The following is an 18,594-nucleotide window of genomic DNA, read 5'->3' on the forward strand; positions in this document are numbered from 1 at the left end:
TATTTACAAACCGATAGTTCGAAATTGTTTTTCTCAAGTCAAAAGAATTTCAATCTTATAAAAATGTGGCTTGAATTAATTTTGGCGTGACTTTCTAAGTCTACTAAGAATACTATTGGTACTATTGGCGAATATCTCGGACTATTTTTGTCTTTGTCGAAAAACGAAGGAAGGTCGAAGGAGGTAAGAAGCTCAAAGGCTATTGTCGTATAGAATATCCGGATTTTGAATGAATAACCGAGTTTATATTATACAAGATTCTTTGGTGCTAATAAAAAAATAGTTTCTGCAAAAAACACTATTTTTTAAGTTAGCTTACCTGTGAATTGCAAGTGACGCAGTAAGGCAGTTTTTGCGGTGAGCCTGGTCTGGGCGCTTCAGACGATACCCTGTATAAATGCTGTTGCCCTGGTTTGCCTTCTGGTATGCCGAGGTAATATCTATTTTAGAACAATCTGCGTCAGTTTCATAAATACTACAATTCGTATGAAACAAGTCAACATTTTGCGTAAAAACCTAAGGTCGAGTGATGTGGAATTAGTTTCGGTAACCTTTTTTTATTTTTATTTTTAATGCTTAGATGGTTGGACGAGCTCACAGCCCACCTGGTGTTAAGTGGTTACTGGAGCCCATAGACATCTACAACGTAGACGCGCCACCCACCTTGAGATACAAGTTCTAAAGTCTCAGCATAGTTACAACGGCTGCCCCACCCTTCAAACCGAAAGGCTGTACTGCTTCACGGCAGAAAAAGGCAGGGCGGTGGTACCTACCCGCGCGGACTCACAAGTGGTCCTACCACCAGTAAAAACTCCAAAAGGTCCGAGTCGCATATCTACATACACATTTATATATTCTGATTAATAATAATCTAACAGGCTATAATCGTTAACTTGATCTGAGCTCACTTAAAGTTGCATTACTTTTGTGGTATTTTGGATCGGAACTAGTTAACGAACGAAGTCGCACAGTATTTTTATTTTCCTAGTCGGATAGAAGAGCTCGGAGCACCCTTTAGTGATGTAACTTCCGAAGCTTATAGACTAAAAATACTACCTTGGTCAGTTTGAAGTCTCAACTTGGAGTAGGTACAAGACATACTATGCATACACATTAAGCTACCGTTCAAATGAGAAGGACCTTTACACAGGGATAGGGATGATTTCACTGGTGACGTTATAATATTTTGGTTTTACATAATTTGTTCATCTGCTAATTTTCGTTTTTGCTCAGGATGAAATATGATCAACGATCCATCAGATATTAAATACTTAGGAGCCAATACTTAGGCTCCTGCAAGAACTTTTCACATCGGTAATGCAAATAATGTGTCCCATTTTGTGCTAAGACGCTATGTTCGAAAAGGCCAATACGTAATAATTCAAAAAGCCAGGTGTTCAGTTTCTGACCGTTAAAATGTCAGCGAGCAACATCCGCCATGACACTTAACCCTCTTTCAAGTCTAGCCGCCAAGAGTAAACAGTCCACGCTTAATTACCATAACGCAACACCAATCAAGCATCACTTACATGTGCTGGTTCGCATGATCCCACGCTAATAATTTCACGACGTCGAAGCTACCATGAGTCAGAGGTAACGCCCTTGGTCCGTGTGAATTGTGTTCAGTCCTCACGATGTGTCTGAAGAGACCAGCCGGGCCGTCTCTTACTGGGGCAAGCGTTACCAGTGCGCCTCCTCCTGCAGACCACAATGGCGCCGGTGCGGATTCGACCCAGCCTTCGTTGCTTGACGATATTCGGTATACCTATTAGGATTTGAAAATTGAGGACTGGATAAACAAATTTTTGTAATTAATACGCTTTTATTAGCTTCTGACGTATGTACGTTTGTAACGGAATCTTTGAACATGATTTTGACCCCCTTCAAAACGTCGGATTAACTCGAAATTTGGTATACTTATTAAGGACCGATGACAATTCAATATTAAAAAAATATATATTGAAAAAATTGAAATTCAACTAAAAAATGAAAAATAAAATTAAATAATAGTTTAAAAAAACTAACAAAATACGCTTTTATAAAAATAGAAAATAAATTTTAATAAATTTGAATTAAAAATAGTGTAAGAAAAAAATATGATTTTATTGCAAAAAAGCGTGAGGTGCTTTTCAGGATATTATCAAAATAATCCTTCTACTCATATCTGTTCATAAAATATTTATAATTACTGATCGATCGATGCTCCCCACGCTTTTTTTTACAATAAAACATTTTTTCTTACACTATTTTTAATTCAAATTTATTAAAATTTCTTTTTTATTTTTTAATTGGATTTTCTATAAAAGCGTATTTTGTTAGTATTTTTAACCATTATTTATTTTAAATTTCATTTGCGTAGTCACTGTTAGAGCGTATTATAAGCTCATATGCCTAGCTATCATTGTTTTTCTTATATCTGGAGTAAAGCCGTAATGTTTTATTACACTCAAGGTTAAGAACTCATACGTTGTATGTAATTAAACAAAATTTTCGTTTTTTTTTTTAATACCATATTATTACCGTATAGGCAGACGAGCATACGGCCCACCTGATGGTGAGTGGGTACCGTCGCTCATGGACGTCAGCAATGCCAGGGGCAGAGCCAAGCCGCTGCCTAAATCGTCTTTATACTTTCGCTTTCAAACTGATTGTAAAAATACATACGTGCATTCATGCACAGTTAGATTGCATATCCGCGTGTTCAATTAGTTTCCGATTTGGACTTTCCGTTAGCGATTCAGCATGTTCTGCTTTTGAAAACATGCTGAAGCGTGATTTTTTTTATTTGATTTTCGAGAAGAGAAATCTAGAATACTTTGACGTTTGTTTTATTTTAATTCAGCTTTTTCTCGATCGACTAGTACTTTCCTCTCCGAATTTCCTACTCATGTTCCTAATTGTGGCGTGTTTAAGGCGTATACTTTTGCAGTGTATTTTTGCCTTCGGAAGTAGATAAGCATTTTGCCGGTCTGATGGTGAGATGTCTTCAGCAATACCAGGCAAATAACCAATACGCAGTCTGATTTAATCATTTACTACATGATGATCGAGCTTTGTTCGGTTTTTTTTTGATAACGCCATCTTTAAAGCGGTTAGTTGCCCTCAATTAAGAAAAATAGTATTATTATTCGCCAATAGATGTCGGGAAGAATTGATTATTGAAAACAAGAAGAAAACAATATTTTCTGAAAATAAATCGTAGCTAGATCGATTTATCGCCCCCGAAATCACCTGTATACTAAATTTTATGAAAATCGTTGGAGCCATTTCCGAGATTCAGATTATATATTATATTACAAGAATTGCTCGTTTAAAGGTATAAGATTTAAATTTAATCATTTATTTAAAGATAATTAATAAATTTGTAATGTGCTAAAAACATTACACGGCTACAGAAAGTCAAACGTTTTGATTAAAGTAGCAATATTCGTAATGTTTGGCGTTATTGAAACAGAAAAACATTTTTTTTCCGGGTTTTGGTCCCAACCTCATAGGCGGCGTATGTGGGATTTGACGTTCTGCAAATGTTGGGAACAGACCGCAGATCTGAGGATGTTTTTAGGGCCCTACCAAATAGATGAAGGCCTGTAATTCATTTTTATTTGAGTTGATCAGCAGGCCACTTCTCAGCCGTTACCGATACCCGGATCCGAATCCCACAACTATCGCAACAGATACAAACAGGGTGTAGAAGTACGATGATACCGAGAAATTACAATATTAGTGCAACCTGATACGCTTTTACCATTGAGATTGCAACTCTCCCTCCAATTTTACTGTCTGTTACAAGCCTTGGTTTTTTTTAGAGCCATGCGATCTCCCTTCATTATAATTTTAACAAGATTCTTGACGTACTCCGAACAGAAATTCACCTCCAATGCCAAACGTCTCTCTTAGCTTTCAGAAGTCTCTTTTCGGCGATCGACCGTATGAGTTAAAATGACACTTTCATCCCTTAGTCCTAGAGGTGGCAACGTGGCTATTCAAACAAACACCACTTAATAAGAATATATTAATGGGTGAGCTACTTTACCTCTTGACAGAACCACATCGGGATCTTGCAGACTGATACGACAGACAGATTCTGGACCCTCGTGAGCCAAACAACGCATACCTCAGTCAACGACACCCATTGAGCGCTTGTGAAGTAGTAATCTCTGTAAGATAAATGGTAAGATAAAATAAAGATAAGGTAAATATAGATTCGTCATGTAAAACCATAAAATCGGTTTGTTTTAGACTAAAGCCAGGTTTTTAATAAATCTGTACCTAAAATTTGCAAATGCTGGGAGTTCGAAGACCTTTCACATTTTTATGTTTTCGAGTTTTATTCATAGATAGCTAGTACCACTTGCTATTATCTCGTGATCAATATACAAATTGTTTTAATCATTTTGCCATAAGGTCATTTCGACCATCATCAACCTTATGGCTGATGAGCTCATCTATCCGTTCACTACAAATAGTATTTTCCTATAAACTGTTGCTCCAATTCTTAAATTGGGTTCCTAGTCTCTTGTGAGTCCGCACGGGTAGGTACCACCGCCCCGCTTATTTCTGCCGTGAAGTAATGCGTTTCGGTTTGAAGGGTGGGGCAGCCGTTGTGACTATACTGAGACCTTAGAACTTATATCTCAAGGTGTGTGGCGCATTTACGTTGTAGATGTCTATGGGCTCCAGTAACCACTTAACACCAGGTGGGCTGTGAGCTCGTCCACACGTCTATGCAATAAATAAAAAATATATAGAATTGGTTGCGCATCTAAAATTACTATTATCACTGAGCGATAGTTAGGTAGATAGTAATCTGGCAGCAGTGCAAATAAAAAAGATAAAGATTCCGATATGGAAACATAACTAATACATACCCTTGTTCTAGTATAACTTTGGGTGGCGTCAAATGTCTGGTCCTTATATGTTTAGGGTCTGCGATATCCGCCACTGTTAAAGTAAATGTTGGGTTGTTGGTACCCGGCTTCGGGTATCTCACGCTCTTGATCTCTGGATATGTCTGTGAAAATATTGAAATCTACAGCTTTCTATGTACCGTGCGTTCTGTTTTGAAGAGTAACAGTCCCAACGAATTTGAAACTTATATCTAATGTCACAAGGACTGCATTGACCTCCAAGATCGGTGTTTTTATGAAACGTCCACCCTCTTTAGTCAATTTATACAATCTTCTCATCACTACATCAACATAAAGCAATTGTATTTCTATCACTGGCCATTACACATATATTTCTACTTTTTTTATTCTAAAATTTTGTTGTAACGAAACGATTTTAATCATAATTTAAAGCATTTCAGTTGGTTTCATTGCATTTCACGTTTACGAAGTTCAGATCTCATTACCCATTGCAGTGAAAGTTCCAGAATATACTCCAAACACGAAGTAGATACTAAAAACTTTGTGGTGGATATTGATATAAAAAACCGTGAAGTAAACTTTAAAGTAAGCTTTTAGATTAATTACCAAAACGAAAATCTAATTCAATCGAAAGAAGGATCTTTCATGGAATAGAGAAAATCCGCCCAAAATCTGAATAACGTTAACGAGCATATTAGATTTAAATACCATAAAAATACAAGACGTTGGAAAATTACAAGCCAAACAAAAACACCGATTTGTAGTCGTAACTTTAAATTTGTTTACTGTTGGCAGGACCTCTTGTGGGTCCGCACGGGCAGGTACCACCACCTTGCTGCCTATTTCTGCCGTGAAGCAGTAATGTGTTTCGGTTCGAAGGGCGGGGCAGTCGTTGTAACTATACTTGAGACCTTAGAACTTATATCTCAAGCTGGGTGGCGCATTTACGTTGTAGATGTGTATGGGCTCCAGTAACCACTTAACCCCAGGGGCTGTGAGATCGTCCACCTATTTAAGCAATAAAAAAAATTAATTTGCTCTGTTGAGTCAACACTACAAAGATGTACCTTTTCGGGGTCATCCGTGTCCAGCGCGGCGCCGTACCAGGGGAACTTCTGCTCATGAACGAGGCTGTCGTTGAAGGTTGCATACAATACCATGTGACCATCAGCAGACATCCACAGTGCTGTTCGACTGTCCAAAATTTCTTCTGAAACAATAATAATTTTCACTTTGTAAAAACCATATGTTTACTGGCGGTAGGACCTCTTGTGAGTCCGCAGGTACCACCACCCTGCCTATTTCTGCCGTGAAGCAGTAATGCGTTTCGGTTTGAACGGTGGGGCAGCCGTTGTAACTATACTTGAGTCCTTAGAATTTATATCTCAAAGTAGGTGGCGCATTTACGCTGTAGACGTCTAGGGGCTCCAGTAACCACTTAACACCAGGTTGTCTGTCTGTGAGCTCGTCCACCCATCTAGGCAATAAATAAATAAAACTTTATAAAAGTCTTATATTTATGCTATTAATCGATAGTGTAATAATATCGTTCGTGTGAACTCCGGTACGCGGCAGGAGCTTACTGATCAAAAAAATTTTCGTGGCTGGGGATTTTTAATTGAAATCGATTCTAAAGCAGTAAAACCCAATTATTGCTTTACAATATGATCGTCTTTTTGGTCCAGTGGTCAAAGATTATTGCACTGACTCGTCGGTATCCGAATCTTTGTAGAACAGGTATTCGTGATTTACAAGTTCTTGTCTGGTAATGTGTGCTATAAGCACTTATATTAAATACAATCGTTGGGGCCGTTTAATTCAGAAAAAATGCTTCAACAGATCAACTACTTTATACCGACTAGTGGGCATTAAGCTAAGAAGGTAATGTAAAAGACTGTTTTTTTTTATCAGGGCTTTAGGTATTATTTTTTTTGGGTAAAAAAAGTACACAAAAAGTATGACGTAATTCGTTTATTAAATCAAATGCACATTGTCGAACCAAATGGACGTTAAGAGTTTAGTTGCATGCGTTTCGCCGACTTTAAATTTCGTTTCAATAAAACGTTTCCACTATAAGATAATACTATATTATGAAATAAAATAAGCTAGTGATTTATTCAGTCAGAATATTTTATTAATTTATTTATTTATAAAATCCTCAGTTATCGAGTATGTAAATAATTTATTTGCAATAGTAAATATAACTATAAGTAAGAAGCTGTATTCAAAGATTATTTTTGGAATGATGTTGCCATTAATAAAATTTAAAGACGCTATAAGGAACAGTGGGTGTCCTCTATACTTAGCTTGCATCCAAAACCCTAAGAATGCGAGGTCTACTCACACTTTATATTTTTAACTGACTGTTACTAATAGCGAAGGTTTTTGAAGTGAAACTTCCTTAGGCGCGCTTTGAGTAAAATTTAACTCGCGATAGATTCGTTACGGTTAGAGAGAAAAGTAGGAAAGAAAGACAAGAAAGAACAGTGAGAAAAGAAATAAATTTGGGAAGAGCGATAGTGAAAGAATAGACAGAGCGTCTCGCAAACCACTCGACCATGGAGAGGGACCACGGGAAAGGACAAAGCGAACTAGGTCGTTTTTCTTTTACACACCATTCCTTATTACAAGAGAAGTTTGATTTAGGGATGAAAAATGAAGAAAACCACAATACGAATAACCATATTATGTTTTAGTTTTGATTTGTCTATTTTAGCCGAAAGTCAGATTTGTTATCTTGATTCTGTGAGACCGGACGTTAAAAGATGACGAATAATAAGTTCAGGTATTTATTTTTAATTTCATGGATGGGGATTTAACCTAACTTACTAATCGAATGGAATAGATCGGTGAGATGCATGAAATTGTCCAATAATTTATTAGTAACTAGCTGTCCCGGCAGACTTCGCAGTGCCTCAGTCGATAAATAAAAGACCGAAGCTTTTGTATAAAATAAACTTCAAACAAACAAAAGCAATCCAAGCATTTTCATATTTTCACCTTTTAAACCTACTCTGGACTTCGACGAATAATTCAAGACCAAAATTAGCCAAATCGGTCCAGCCGTTCTCGAGTTTTAGCGAGACTAACGAACAGCAATTCATTTTTATATATATAGATTATTACAGATTAGCGGTATTTATAAAATATAACCACATATGAGTGACGCCGTATGCATTTATCCAATATCATCGAAAATGAAATGATTTGTGGAATTTTTAAAATCAAAGGTTTTGGTTATATATTTTATTTCTGTATACAATTATTTATGATCTGATAACTATTTTGATACAAACGATTACTATTTTATTCTATTTTACAAAGGAGTAATGAAGAATCCGAAGAGTTCTGGAGAACCGGAAACATCTCCATTGTGTCCATACAAACGTCGATCACCCATGTTGTCGACTTCTCGACCGAGCTTCAGCACCTGGTTGAATTCGCGGTTGTAAATGAGGAAAAGGAGGTCGTCTTCGTACTTGGCAGGCTGTAGGTACCACTGGTGTCTGAAGGTGTTAGCCACGTCGGCACCGTAAGCGATGTGGTCGCCAGCTTCGTCAGCATCAGTACCCAGTTTCAAGAATTGGTTACGGGCAACGCTAACGATCTTAAAGTAAACCTTGTTGTTTTCCCACAAGTGGACAAACCTCCAGCCGACGTTGTCAGTGGTTTTGTCGTTCGCGTCACCAAATGCAGATCTGTCATTTTGGTGATCCACCTCAGTGCTGAGTTCAATGGCGAGATTGTCCCTCTTGTTGATGATCTTGATATGATTCTCGGCAAAGATCAGTCTGAATTGCATAGGGAAGTGTTGTTTGACGACATCCTTTCCTTCACCGTTCCACAGCTTATAGGCACAGTCGAAGATGTTCTAATGAGCCTGGCAATGACATCTTCGATGATGGCTCCTTTTTATAAGTAGGTTGAGCGCCAAAGTTTGGACCACAGCTTTGTCAATGTCACCGGTGATGACACTGCTATATAGGTTATCCGCTTCAATTTTATCCGGTGCGGATAAAATATCGACATCCACGTCGAGGAGACCAGCGCTGACAGCCAGCACGCACATATTTATAGCACCTGCAATGCACCCAACACATACTTAGTATTAATTTGTCCATTACAGTACAAATATGTGTCTTAAATATGTAGTTTTAGTATGTCTAAGGAAATATGAATTTTAAGGATGTCGCATTTCATTGTATTCATTCATTCAAGCATTCATTGGATTTCTGAAAGAAAAACTATTGTGCCCTTAACAATTATAGAAAAATAGAAGTTTATAGAATACTATTGTTCCATGTTGATGTTTATGAAAGGAGCAATTAGAGAATCGAAACTCTGGGGTCTTAACTTTAAAATTTGGTAGACTAGACTAAAGTTAAGGTATCGAAATTCATGTCGAGGGAATTTTATACTAAAACTTGCATATGGATTAAGAAAGCTCCTTGTGATTATCCTGGTAATTTTATAAAATGGTATTTGAAATGACAGAAATTGTCGCTTGGCTGGGCCCAAGCTGGTCTCACATAAACAAATATATTAACAAGATACTTACCAAGACAGGCCACGTTAAGATCTGCGATGTTTCTAGAAGTCGACTTATCTTTTATAAGTACCATTTTAAGCGTCATGCGCCAGATTAGTCTATCGTGCATTTATCAAAGGGGTAGGTCAAATGTCGCTAATATTGCACTATAATAATATGAAGTAACAGATGCGCTTCACATTTATCAATGAGACATAAGTCAAGGTCTCTCTTTAACGGGACGATTGGTGCTATATTAAAATCGGAGGGTCTTAATAAAATTGTGCGTTTTAGCTCCGATAAGCGACTTAATTATTTCCCTTAATAATTTCAGATATCTTCTTCCAAAATTCTTCCTGCTCCAAACCTCTACTCATTACTCAAAATCGGTGGCGGTAACTTTATTAATTTAGAAAGAGTATAAGATACTTCATAGCTAAACGTACACACATCGATATCATTAAACGCAAATTATGTTTCTTTAAACAGGAAAAGGAAACTTGTATATAATATAGATTTATTTTAAGGAACTCGTGTAAGTTTTTTTTTTATTGCATAGATGGGTGGACGAGCTCACAGCCCACCTGGTGTTAATTGGTTACTGGGGCCCATAGACATCCACAACGTAAATGCGCTACCCACCTTGAGATATAAGTTCTAAGGTCTCAAGTAGAGTTACAACGGCTGCCCCACCCTTCAAACCGAAACGCATTACTGCTTCACGGCAGAAATAGGCAGGACGGTGGTACCCACCCGCGCGGACTCACAACAGGTCCTACCACCAGTAATTACACAAATTATAATTTTGTGGGTTTCATTTTTATTACACGATGTTATTCCTTCACCGTGGAAGTCAATCGTGAACATTTGTTGAGTACGTATTTCATTAGAAAAATTGGTACCCGCCTGAGTACTGAGTACCCTTCCAACTTACTTTAAACAGGCCACGACTAAGTATTAATTTAACGAACTTATAGGTTTTTGGAATTTTTGATTTTGGATAACATTATTAATTGATGAAAAGGAAAAACTCTTAGCATTTATTTATACCCTTGCGGGTGAATCTCTCCACTAACGAATGAGATTCTGTTTTATTTAAAGTCTAGTTAGTTACGATCCACTTTCCGCACCAGTGTTATTTTTAATTTAATTTATTTCTTTTCAGCGTAATTTTCAAGTAGGTAATAAAATAAAAAATTAGGTACCTAGTGCAATTGTTTTCTCATTTGGAGTTTTCAATGCAGCTCAGACACGACTGATAATAGCATATTCCCATTTATCTCATGTTATTTCTCAGTCAATATCCCTTATAATTTAATTAAAACAGTTTATGTGGTTTTCGATACTTTTAAGAATTTAACACATTATTTGCTACTACTGCTCTTTAGAATACACAAAAAGTATCTCTCGGTTTATTTTTCTAATAAGTTACAAAAAAAAAAGTGGAACTAAATTTCGTAACTTTTAAAGGGCTTTAAATAAATGAAAACATCAAAAATGTATTCTGATTTTTATTGGATAAGGTTGTTTTGTAATTAATAAATGGTGCTTTCTACAGAGGAGAGACAGTGAAACCGAAGAGTTCAGGGGAGCCGGACACGTCTCCATTGTGTCCGTATACGTTGCGGTCTCCGTCCGAATCCACTGCTCTGCCGAGCTTCAGAGCCTGGTTGAACTCGCGGTTGTAGACGAAGAACACGACTTCCTTTTCGACAAAAGCGGGCTGCAGGTACCACTGGTGTCTGAAGGTGTTGGCTTTGTTGTCCCCGTAAGCGGTGTGGTCACCAGCGTCGTCAGCTGCAGAGCCCAGTTTCAAGAATTGGTTACGGGCAATGCTAATGATCTTGAAGTACACCTTTTTGTTATCCCACAAGTGAACAAATCTCCAGCCGACGTTGTCTGTGGTCTTGTCGTTGGCGTCACCGAAAGCGGTTCTGTCATTTTGGTCATCCACTGCAGCGCTGAGTTTGATGGCGAGATTGTCCCTCTTGTTGATGAGCTTGACATGGTTCTCGGCCAAGATCAATCTGAACTGAATAGGGAAGTGTTGTGTGACGATATCCTGTCCATCACTGCTCCAGAGTTTATAAGCGTAATCGAAGGTGTTCCTCTTCTTTTCCCTGATGAGCCTGTCGACGACATCTTCAATGATAGCTCCCTTTGAAAGTCCCTCTAGCGCCAAAGTTTGAGCAACGGCCCTGTCAATGTCTCCGGTAACGATGCTGTTGTAAAGCCTGTCCACTTCCACGTTTGCCGGAGCGGACAGGATGTCAATGTCGATGTCGATGAGGCCGGCGCTGACAGCCAGCACGCACAGCGAAAAGATTGCCAAGGTTTTCATATTGATAGCGTACCTGAAATTCATATTGCATAATCATTGCTTAGGTCAGAATTTAATAGCGTTTGGCTAGCTTTGAGATACCCACTAGATACTAAAAGGTGATGGCGGGAAGTTTAAACTCGCATAGGTATACACAGTAAATCACCATTAAGTTTGAAGGGTCGGACAACATTATACTATACAATTAACGCTTATGCTTTGTGTATTGTGTCTTACCACTTAACCCAGATAGACCCTGGGGTCATTAACACGTCTACGCAATACAAAAAAAGGAGATATCAAAACGTAAATGCTGTACACTTAGAGGTACGAAGTCGAAATCTCCATGTTATCTCATAGCACTCCCCACTCTTCAAACCGGATCGCCAGGCTGCTTTGTAGAAGAAATATGTAAGACATGGAATCGAACTGTGCTGATACACAATGCTATCGGCAAATATCAATTGACGATCGCGGTGCGCTGTTATATTACTCAGAAAATACTACTATCAATTCTATGCTGGCATCCTTATTACGACACCCATGGGACGAGGCAGTGTATTTTCTAATTATTTTTTAATGATAAGGTGGGTGGGCGAGCTCATGGACCTGGACCTGGTCTATGGACCTGGTGTTAAGTGATCAGCGGAGTACATAGAGATCTACAATGCAATTGTGGCCACCCACCTTGGAACATGAGTTCTAAGTATTAGTATTCACTACAATGGCCCGCTCTTTAAATCGAAACGCATTACTGCTCCACGGCATAAATAAGGAAGATAGTGGTGGTACCATCCGTGCAGGCTAGTAAGACGTCCTACCACCAGTAATTATGTACACAAATCATACACCACTCGTAAACATTGGTTGAATACGTATTTTATTACAAAAATAGGTACATGCTGCGAGATTTGAGCACCGAAACAGCCATATCGATAGATACGAATGCAGCGGGTGCTTTATCCCCCAAGCCACGACGACTTCAAACTTTTTTAATTTTTATGTCTCAGATGGGTGGACGAGCTCACAGCCACCCTGGTTTTAAGTGGTTACTGGAGCCCAGAGACATCTACAACGTAAATGCCGCCACCCATCTTGAGATATGAGTTCTAAGGTCTGAGTATTGTTACAACGGCTGCCCCACCCTTCAAACCGAGACGCATTACTGCTTCACGGCAGAAATAGGCGGGGTGGTGGTACGGAATCACAAGAGGTCCCACCACCATTAATTACGCAAATTATAATTTTGCGGTTTTTATTTTTATTACACGATGCTATTCCTTCACCGTGGAAGTCAATCGTGAAGATTTCTTAAGTACGTATTTCATTAGAAAAATTGGTACCCGCCTGCGGGGTTCGAACACCGTTGCATCGCTACATACGAATGCACCGGACGTCTTATCCTTTAGGCCACGACGACTTCAAAAATATTTTAGCTCGACATAACACAGCAACAATGTAGAACATTTGAACTATTAGTACATAATATGTAAGTAATGTATAAAGGAACTTACCTAGTCAGTTCTCACTAAGGTCTGCGATACTCCCAACGATGTAGTTCACTTTTTATACTATTTTAGAAGTTAGATAAAAGTTTATCACTCATTTATCAATAGAATAGGTCAAATGTTGTTCACAACGTGTGAACGATAAAGTTTAGAATTCAAAATAAAATTTCAAGAATATTCCATATCTTTAGATCATGACCCTGATCTTGTTGTTTCAGGCAAATAAGGTTTGGAATTTATACAATATACATAAAAGATATGAAGAGGGCTAAGCTTGGAGTTTCTCTCTATATTGCCGATCATGCGGACAGAACGGAAAGCAGTCGACGTCGCCCAAAACACGTCATTTCGGATCCTCCCGATCCACCAACGGTGCTTTTAGGTACCTCAAGCACCGGTCATCGCTCTCATCGAACCCATCGCTTGCGACGAAGGGCTCGACGAGTAAATTAACCGACAGACACAGCCCACTGAGTTTCTCGCCGGATCTTCTCAATGGGTCGCGTTTCCCATCCGGTGGTAGATTCTGCGAAGCACGGCTCTTGCTAGGGTTCGTGTTAGCAACGTCGTCAAGCTTGAGCCCCGCGAGTTCACCTACTAGTTAAGGTTACGGTGAAATAGCACAGAGATAAAGTTATCGACATAGTAAATATATTGGATTAGTAAGCTGAAGTGGCAAGGGGCTGGTCATATTAGCCTGAGAACGGATAACCATTGAGGTAAACATTTTCTTGAATGGAAACCGCGAATTGGCAAAAGTAGTGCAGTATGCCATCAGGCTCGTTGCAATGCCGATCCATGCGGCATGGCTGGCAAGAGCTGGATGACAAAAGCCGAGGATAGTTTTTTTTAATACGCTTTTATTAGCTTCAGACGTATGTATGTTAGTATGTAACGGAATCTTTGAACATGATTTTGACCCCCTTCAAAACCTCGGATTACCTCGAAATTTGGTATACTTATTAAGGACCGATGACAATTCAATATTTAAAAAGCATACAGCCCACCTGATGGTGAGTGGTTACCGTCGCCCATGGACGTCAGCAATGTCAAGGGCAGAGCCGCTGTCTACCATTACCGCGTTCAGTGGCTTGTAATTCGAGAGGCCTATGTCCAGTAGTCGACTGCTGTGGTCTGATGGTGATGATTATTACAATAAAATACAGCAGACACGGACAAATACGATCAGTTGATCCCACAATATAACAGAACTTCGGGACTAATGATTGGTCAAAACTCAGAAAACACCGTTGACGGGAATAAATATTTTCAAGTCTGTGGAGATCCTATCAATTGATGCAGACAGTTGTGCGACTCATGACGACAAATTATGAATCATGTGTAACTTTTGTACATCTTATTATAAATATATTTTTTTTATAAATTCATAAAAGTTTTTGTAATCTAAAATGTTGTGAACTTTTCAACTTAAACAGTGCATTATACACAGCATTATAAGATATTAATGTACAAATTACATAATAATTAACATAATTTAATATAAATTCATTACAAGAGCATCCCCGCGTTTATCGGCTTAACGTTTGAACCGTGCTTATTACGAGCAAACTGAAAAAAAAAATTACAATCGTTCATTGATATTACTTTGGTTTTCTTTTAATGTATCTTATTACCCATGAAGACAAATGGATATGGCCCATGTGATAGTGAGTGATTTTGGGCATTGGCAAAGACTGCTAATAACTTTACCACTTTTTTACAATTTACAATTGACCACTTTGAGCATCCGACTAGGCGCGTCAGCACCTCCACCTCCGCCATTCACTCAATCATCATGTACGACCAACCCATACCGTGGGCCCCGAAGGTCAAATACATAGGCGTCACCCTCGACAGAGGGATGACATTCCGCCCTCACATCAAGACGGTACGCGACCGTGCCGCCTTCATTCTAGGACGTCTCTACCCGATGATATGTAGGCGAAATAAAATGTCCCTTAGAAATAAGGTGACACTCTACAAAACTTGCATACGCCCCGTCATGACCTATGCAAGCGTAGTGTTCGCTCACGCGGCCCGCACTGACATAAAATCATTCCAAGTTATTCAATTCCGTTTTGGCAGGATAGCCGTCGGAGCTCCGTGGTTCGTCAGGAACGTCGACCTCCATAACGACCTGGACTTAGAGTGCATCAGTAAGTATCTTCAGTCGGTGTCGATGCGCCACTTCGATAAAGCGGCACGACACGAGAACCCTCTCATCGTGGCCGCCGGTAACTACATTCCCGATCCTGCAGTCAGAATGGAAAGCAGTCGACGTCGCCCCAAACACGTCATTTCGGATCCTCCCGATCCACTAAGAGTGCTTTTAGGTACCTCAAGCACCGGTCATCGCTCTCGTAGCGACGAAGGGCTCGAAGAGTAAATTAACCCTCAGACACAGCCCACTGAGTTTCTCGCCGGATTTTCTCAGTGGGTCGCGTTTCCGATCCGGTGGTAGATTCTGCGAAGCACGGCTCTTGCTAGGGTTCGTGTTAGCAACTTCATCAGGCTTGAACCCCGTGAGCTCACCTACTAGTTAAGGCGACGCTGATATAGCCTCTCAAGGCTATCAGCTTAGGTAGGAAAAAAAAGCTAATAAGCATATCCCAAACAATGGTTGGGTTAGTGCCTACAGCTTAAAACTTTTTCAGATATAGTTTGGCAAAGTATATGTCAATGCGATCAAGAAACAACACGGAGGAATGTACAGCTCATTCACAGAATGTACAGTTCAGAGACTAAAAATGGGCATAGATTGATTGGGTCTAAACATAGATAGGCCACGGTCAAGTTTCAAGGACACGACCTTAGTAATAAAGAAAGCGACGAAGAAGAGAAACATAGATAAGACACTTGAGGTCTAAATGTCTAAATCTAAAATGTCTAAATGGGTCTAAATGGGACTGTTGTGGTCCACCTTGAGAAATAAAGCCCAGGGCTCAATAATACTATATGAGAGTGGTCGCAGCCTTCAAACCAAAGCGCATGTCTGCTTCGGCAATAGTAGCCAGGATGATGGATTGGACCCGCTCGGGAAAACAACTCATGACCAGTAACACAAGTAAGAATCGGGATAGAAGTTGAGGTAAACGTAAAGGCGAATTAATAAAAAAAGGGAAAGCTTTTAATTAAAATATTAAAATACAATAGTGAATTGTAAAAAAATATGAAGCCTACGTGCTTCAGTTCTCTGAAAAATAAAATTAATGAAAGAAATTTTTTTTTTATTACTTAGATGGGTGGACGAGCTCACATCCCATCTGATGTTAAGTGGTTACTGGAGCCCATAGACATCTACAACGTAAATGCGCCACCCACCTTGAGATATAAGTTGTAAGGTCTCAGTATAGTTACAACGGCTACCCCACCCTTCGAACCGAAACGCATTACTGCTTCACGGCAGAAATAGGCAGGGCGGTGGTACCTACCCGCGCTGACTCACAACAGGTCCTACCACCAGTAAAAAATCTTTCAGAAATCATATTGTGATGTAGAGACGTTTTGTGTGAATATTTTTAAAGACAAATATGATAACAGAGGTCCCTGGAGATTGGTTTACGGTAAAGAGGTAATTATGATTTTTTTTTACGAAATACTTTTCAATATGTTTAAGAACACCCAATTTTTGTACACTTTTTACACGTTCTTTACACTGTCTAAGAAAATATATCTATTTAATCTTGTATCAATTGATCATAAGATCAAAGATAAATTCTTTTTTTTCAACTTAAGTCGCATTGAAAGTATCTCACGCAAGGAAGGATCAATTATAATTTGTTCTGACGTGCAATTACTAACGAACACAGAACGACTCTTTCAGAATCTTGTAAAACGGAAAATCTGTGAAATCACCGTCGCCTAAAGGACAAGACACGGTGCGTTCGTATCGAGCTCCACAGGTAGGTACTATTTTTTCCAAAGAAATACGTGTTTAACAAATATTCACACGAATGACTTCCACGGTGAAAGAATAGCATCGTGTAATAAAAATCAAACCCGAAAAAAATATAATTTGCGTGATTACTGCCATTACTGGTGGTATGACGTCTTATGAGTCTGCTCGGGTAGGTATCAATACCCTGCCTATTTCTGCCGTGAAGCAGTAATGCGTTTCGGTTTGAAGGATGGGGCAGCTCATGTGCTGTAAAAGATTAGAACTCACGTCTCAAGATAGGTGGTGGCATTAACGGTAACCAAGCGGGCCGTGAGCTCATCAACTCATTTTACCATTAAAAAAACTTGTTTGCTATATATATATATATATATTGTATAACTAAGGCATAGTTAAACACCACATTCTGATTTGTTTCTGTCGTAAAGATATCTTGCCTTCCCATTCGAAGGACATAAAGGGACATGTTCAAATGCAATGCGCCTTGCGAGATCGATTGACGTCCGATTCCGTAATCACGTGGGTCGTGAATTAATCTACCCGCCTCGACTTATTCAAATAGAGATAATACAAAAAATTCCAAGAAAAAAAATCGCTGTAAAAATGACCCAATTTAAGGCCCACGTTACGAAAATATTGACACGATACCGTTAATTACAATTAAAATCATAATGAGAGAGACCTCACATCGTTTTGATAAGACAAACTACAAACATGTTTTCAAAAACAAAAATTTTATCGTCAGATAACCCTTGTCGGCCTAGTCTGAGGTAGTATAATCGGAATTTATCACTAGCCCGTGGCTTTACTTATATAGATGATGATGATGATGATGATGATGATGATGATGATGATATATAGATATTAGAGAGTTAGAGTATGAAATTGCCGTTTTATTGTAATAGGTACATCGAATTGACATAGAGCCTTCATGGTTTGAGATTTTTGACGAAACCGAAACGCATTACTGCTTCACGGCAGAAATAGGCAGCACGATGGTACCTACCTGCGCGGACTCACAAGAGGTCCTACCACCAGTAAAAGGAAAATTATAATTTGCGTAATTACTGGTGGTAGGACCATTTCGGTTTGAAGGGTGGGGCAGCCGTTGTAACTATACTGAGACCTTAGAACTTGTATCTCGAGGTGGGTGGCGCATTTACGTTGTAGATGTCTATGGGCTCCAGTAACCACTTAACACCAGGTGGGCTGTGAGCTCATCCATCCATCTAAGCAATAACTAAAAAAAAGCTTAGAAGAAAAAGTGTGATTGGTGTTATGAGTCGTGAAATGTGAAATAATTCGGGTCCGATATTTTTAAAGCCTCATACGGTATGTATAATAATTGCACTTCGATAAAGCGGCACGACACGAGAACCCTCTCATCGTGGCCGCCGGTAACTACATTCCCGATCCTGCGGAAAGAATGGAAAGCAGTCGACGTCGCCCAAAACACGTCATCTCGGATCCTCCCG

The 18,594-nt window shown here is 39.1% G+C and overlaps 2 protein-coding genes and 1 pseudogene across 4 annotated transcripts in view; all 3 read right to left on the bottom strand.

The window, feature by feature from the left end:
* Dpp10 (Dipeptidyl peptidase 10) overlaps positions 1-18,594 on the bottom strand; it is a 166,174-nt gene that overhangs the window by 18,264 nt on the left and 129,316 nt on the right. For both annotated transcript variants that reach the window (XM_089736021.1, XM_089736020.1), the window contains exons 6-10: positions 5,936-6,078; positions 4,869-5,011; positions 4,034-4,157; positions 1,530-1,765; positions 320-440 (exon numbers count right to left, since the gene is read on the bottom strand). In XM_089736021.1, the coding sequence (XP_089592147.1) occupies positions 320-440; positions 1,530-1,765; positions 4,034-4,157; positions 4,869-5,011; positions 5,936-6,078 (767 nt within the window). The remainder of the gene's footprint in view (positions 1-319; positions 441-1,529; positions 1,766-4,033; positions 4,158-4,868; positions 5,012-5,935; positions 6,079-18,594) is intronic.
* Positions 8,000-8,931, bottom strand: LOC114242453 (microvitellogenin-like). Its single transcript, XM_028173614.2, has one exon. The coding sequence runs from the start codon at positions 8,668-8,670 to the stop codon at positions 8,185-8,187; it is 486 nt and encodes a 161-aa protein (XP_028029415.2). The 5' UTR covers positions 8,671-8,931; the 3' UTR covers positions 8,000-8,184.
* On the bottom strand, positions 10,895-13,614 carry LOC114242454 (microvitellogenin pseudogene; annotated as a pseudogene). The gene is made up of 2 exons (XR_016324837.1): positions 13,231-13,614; positions 10,895-11,750 (listed from the first exon to the last, which is right to left on the bottom strand). The product of XR_016324837.1 is annotated as a microvitellogenin pseudogene (transcript).

The sequence above is a fragment of the Bombyx mandarina genome, chromosome 20 (genome assembly GCF_030267445.1).
Source record: "Bombyx mandarina strain Sakado chromosome 20, ASM3026744v2".
Classification (NCBI taxonomy): Eukaryota; Metazoa; Arthropoda; class Insecta; order Lepidoptera; family Bombycidae; genus Bombyx; species Bombyx mandarina.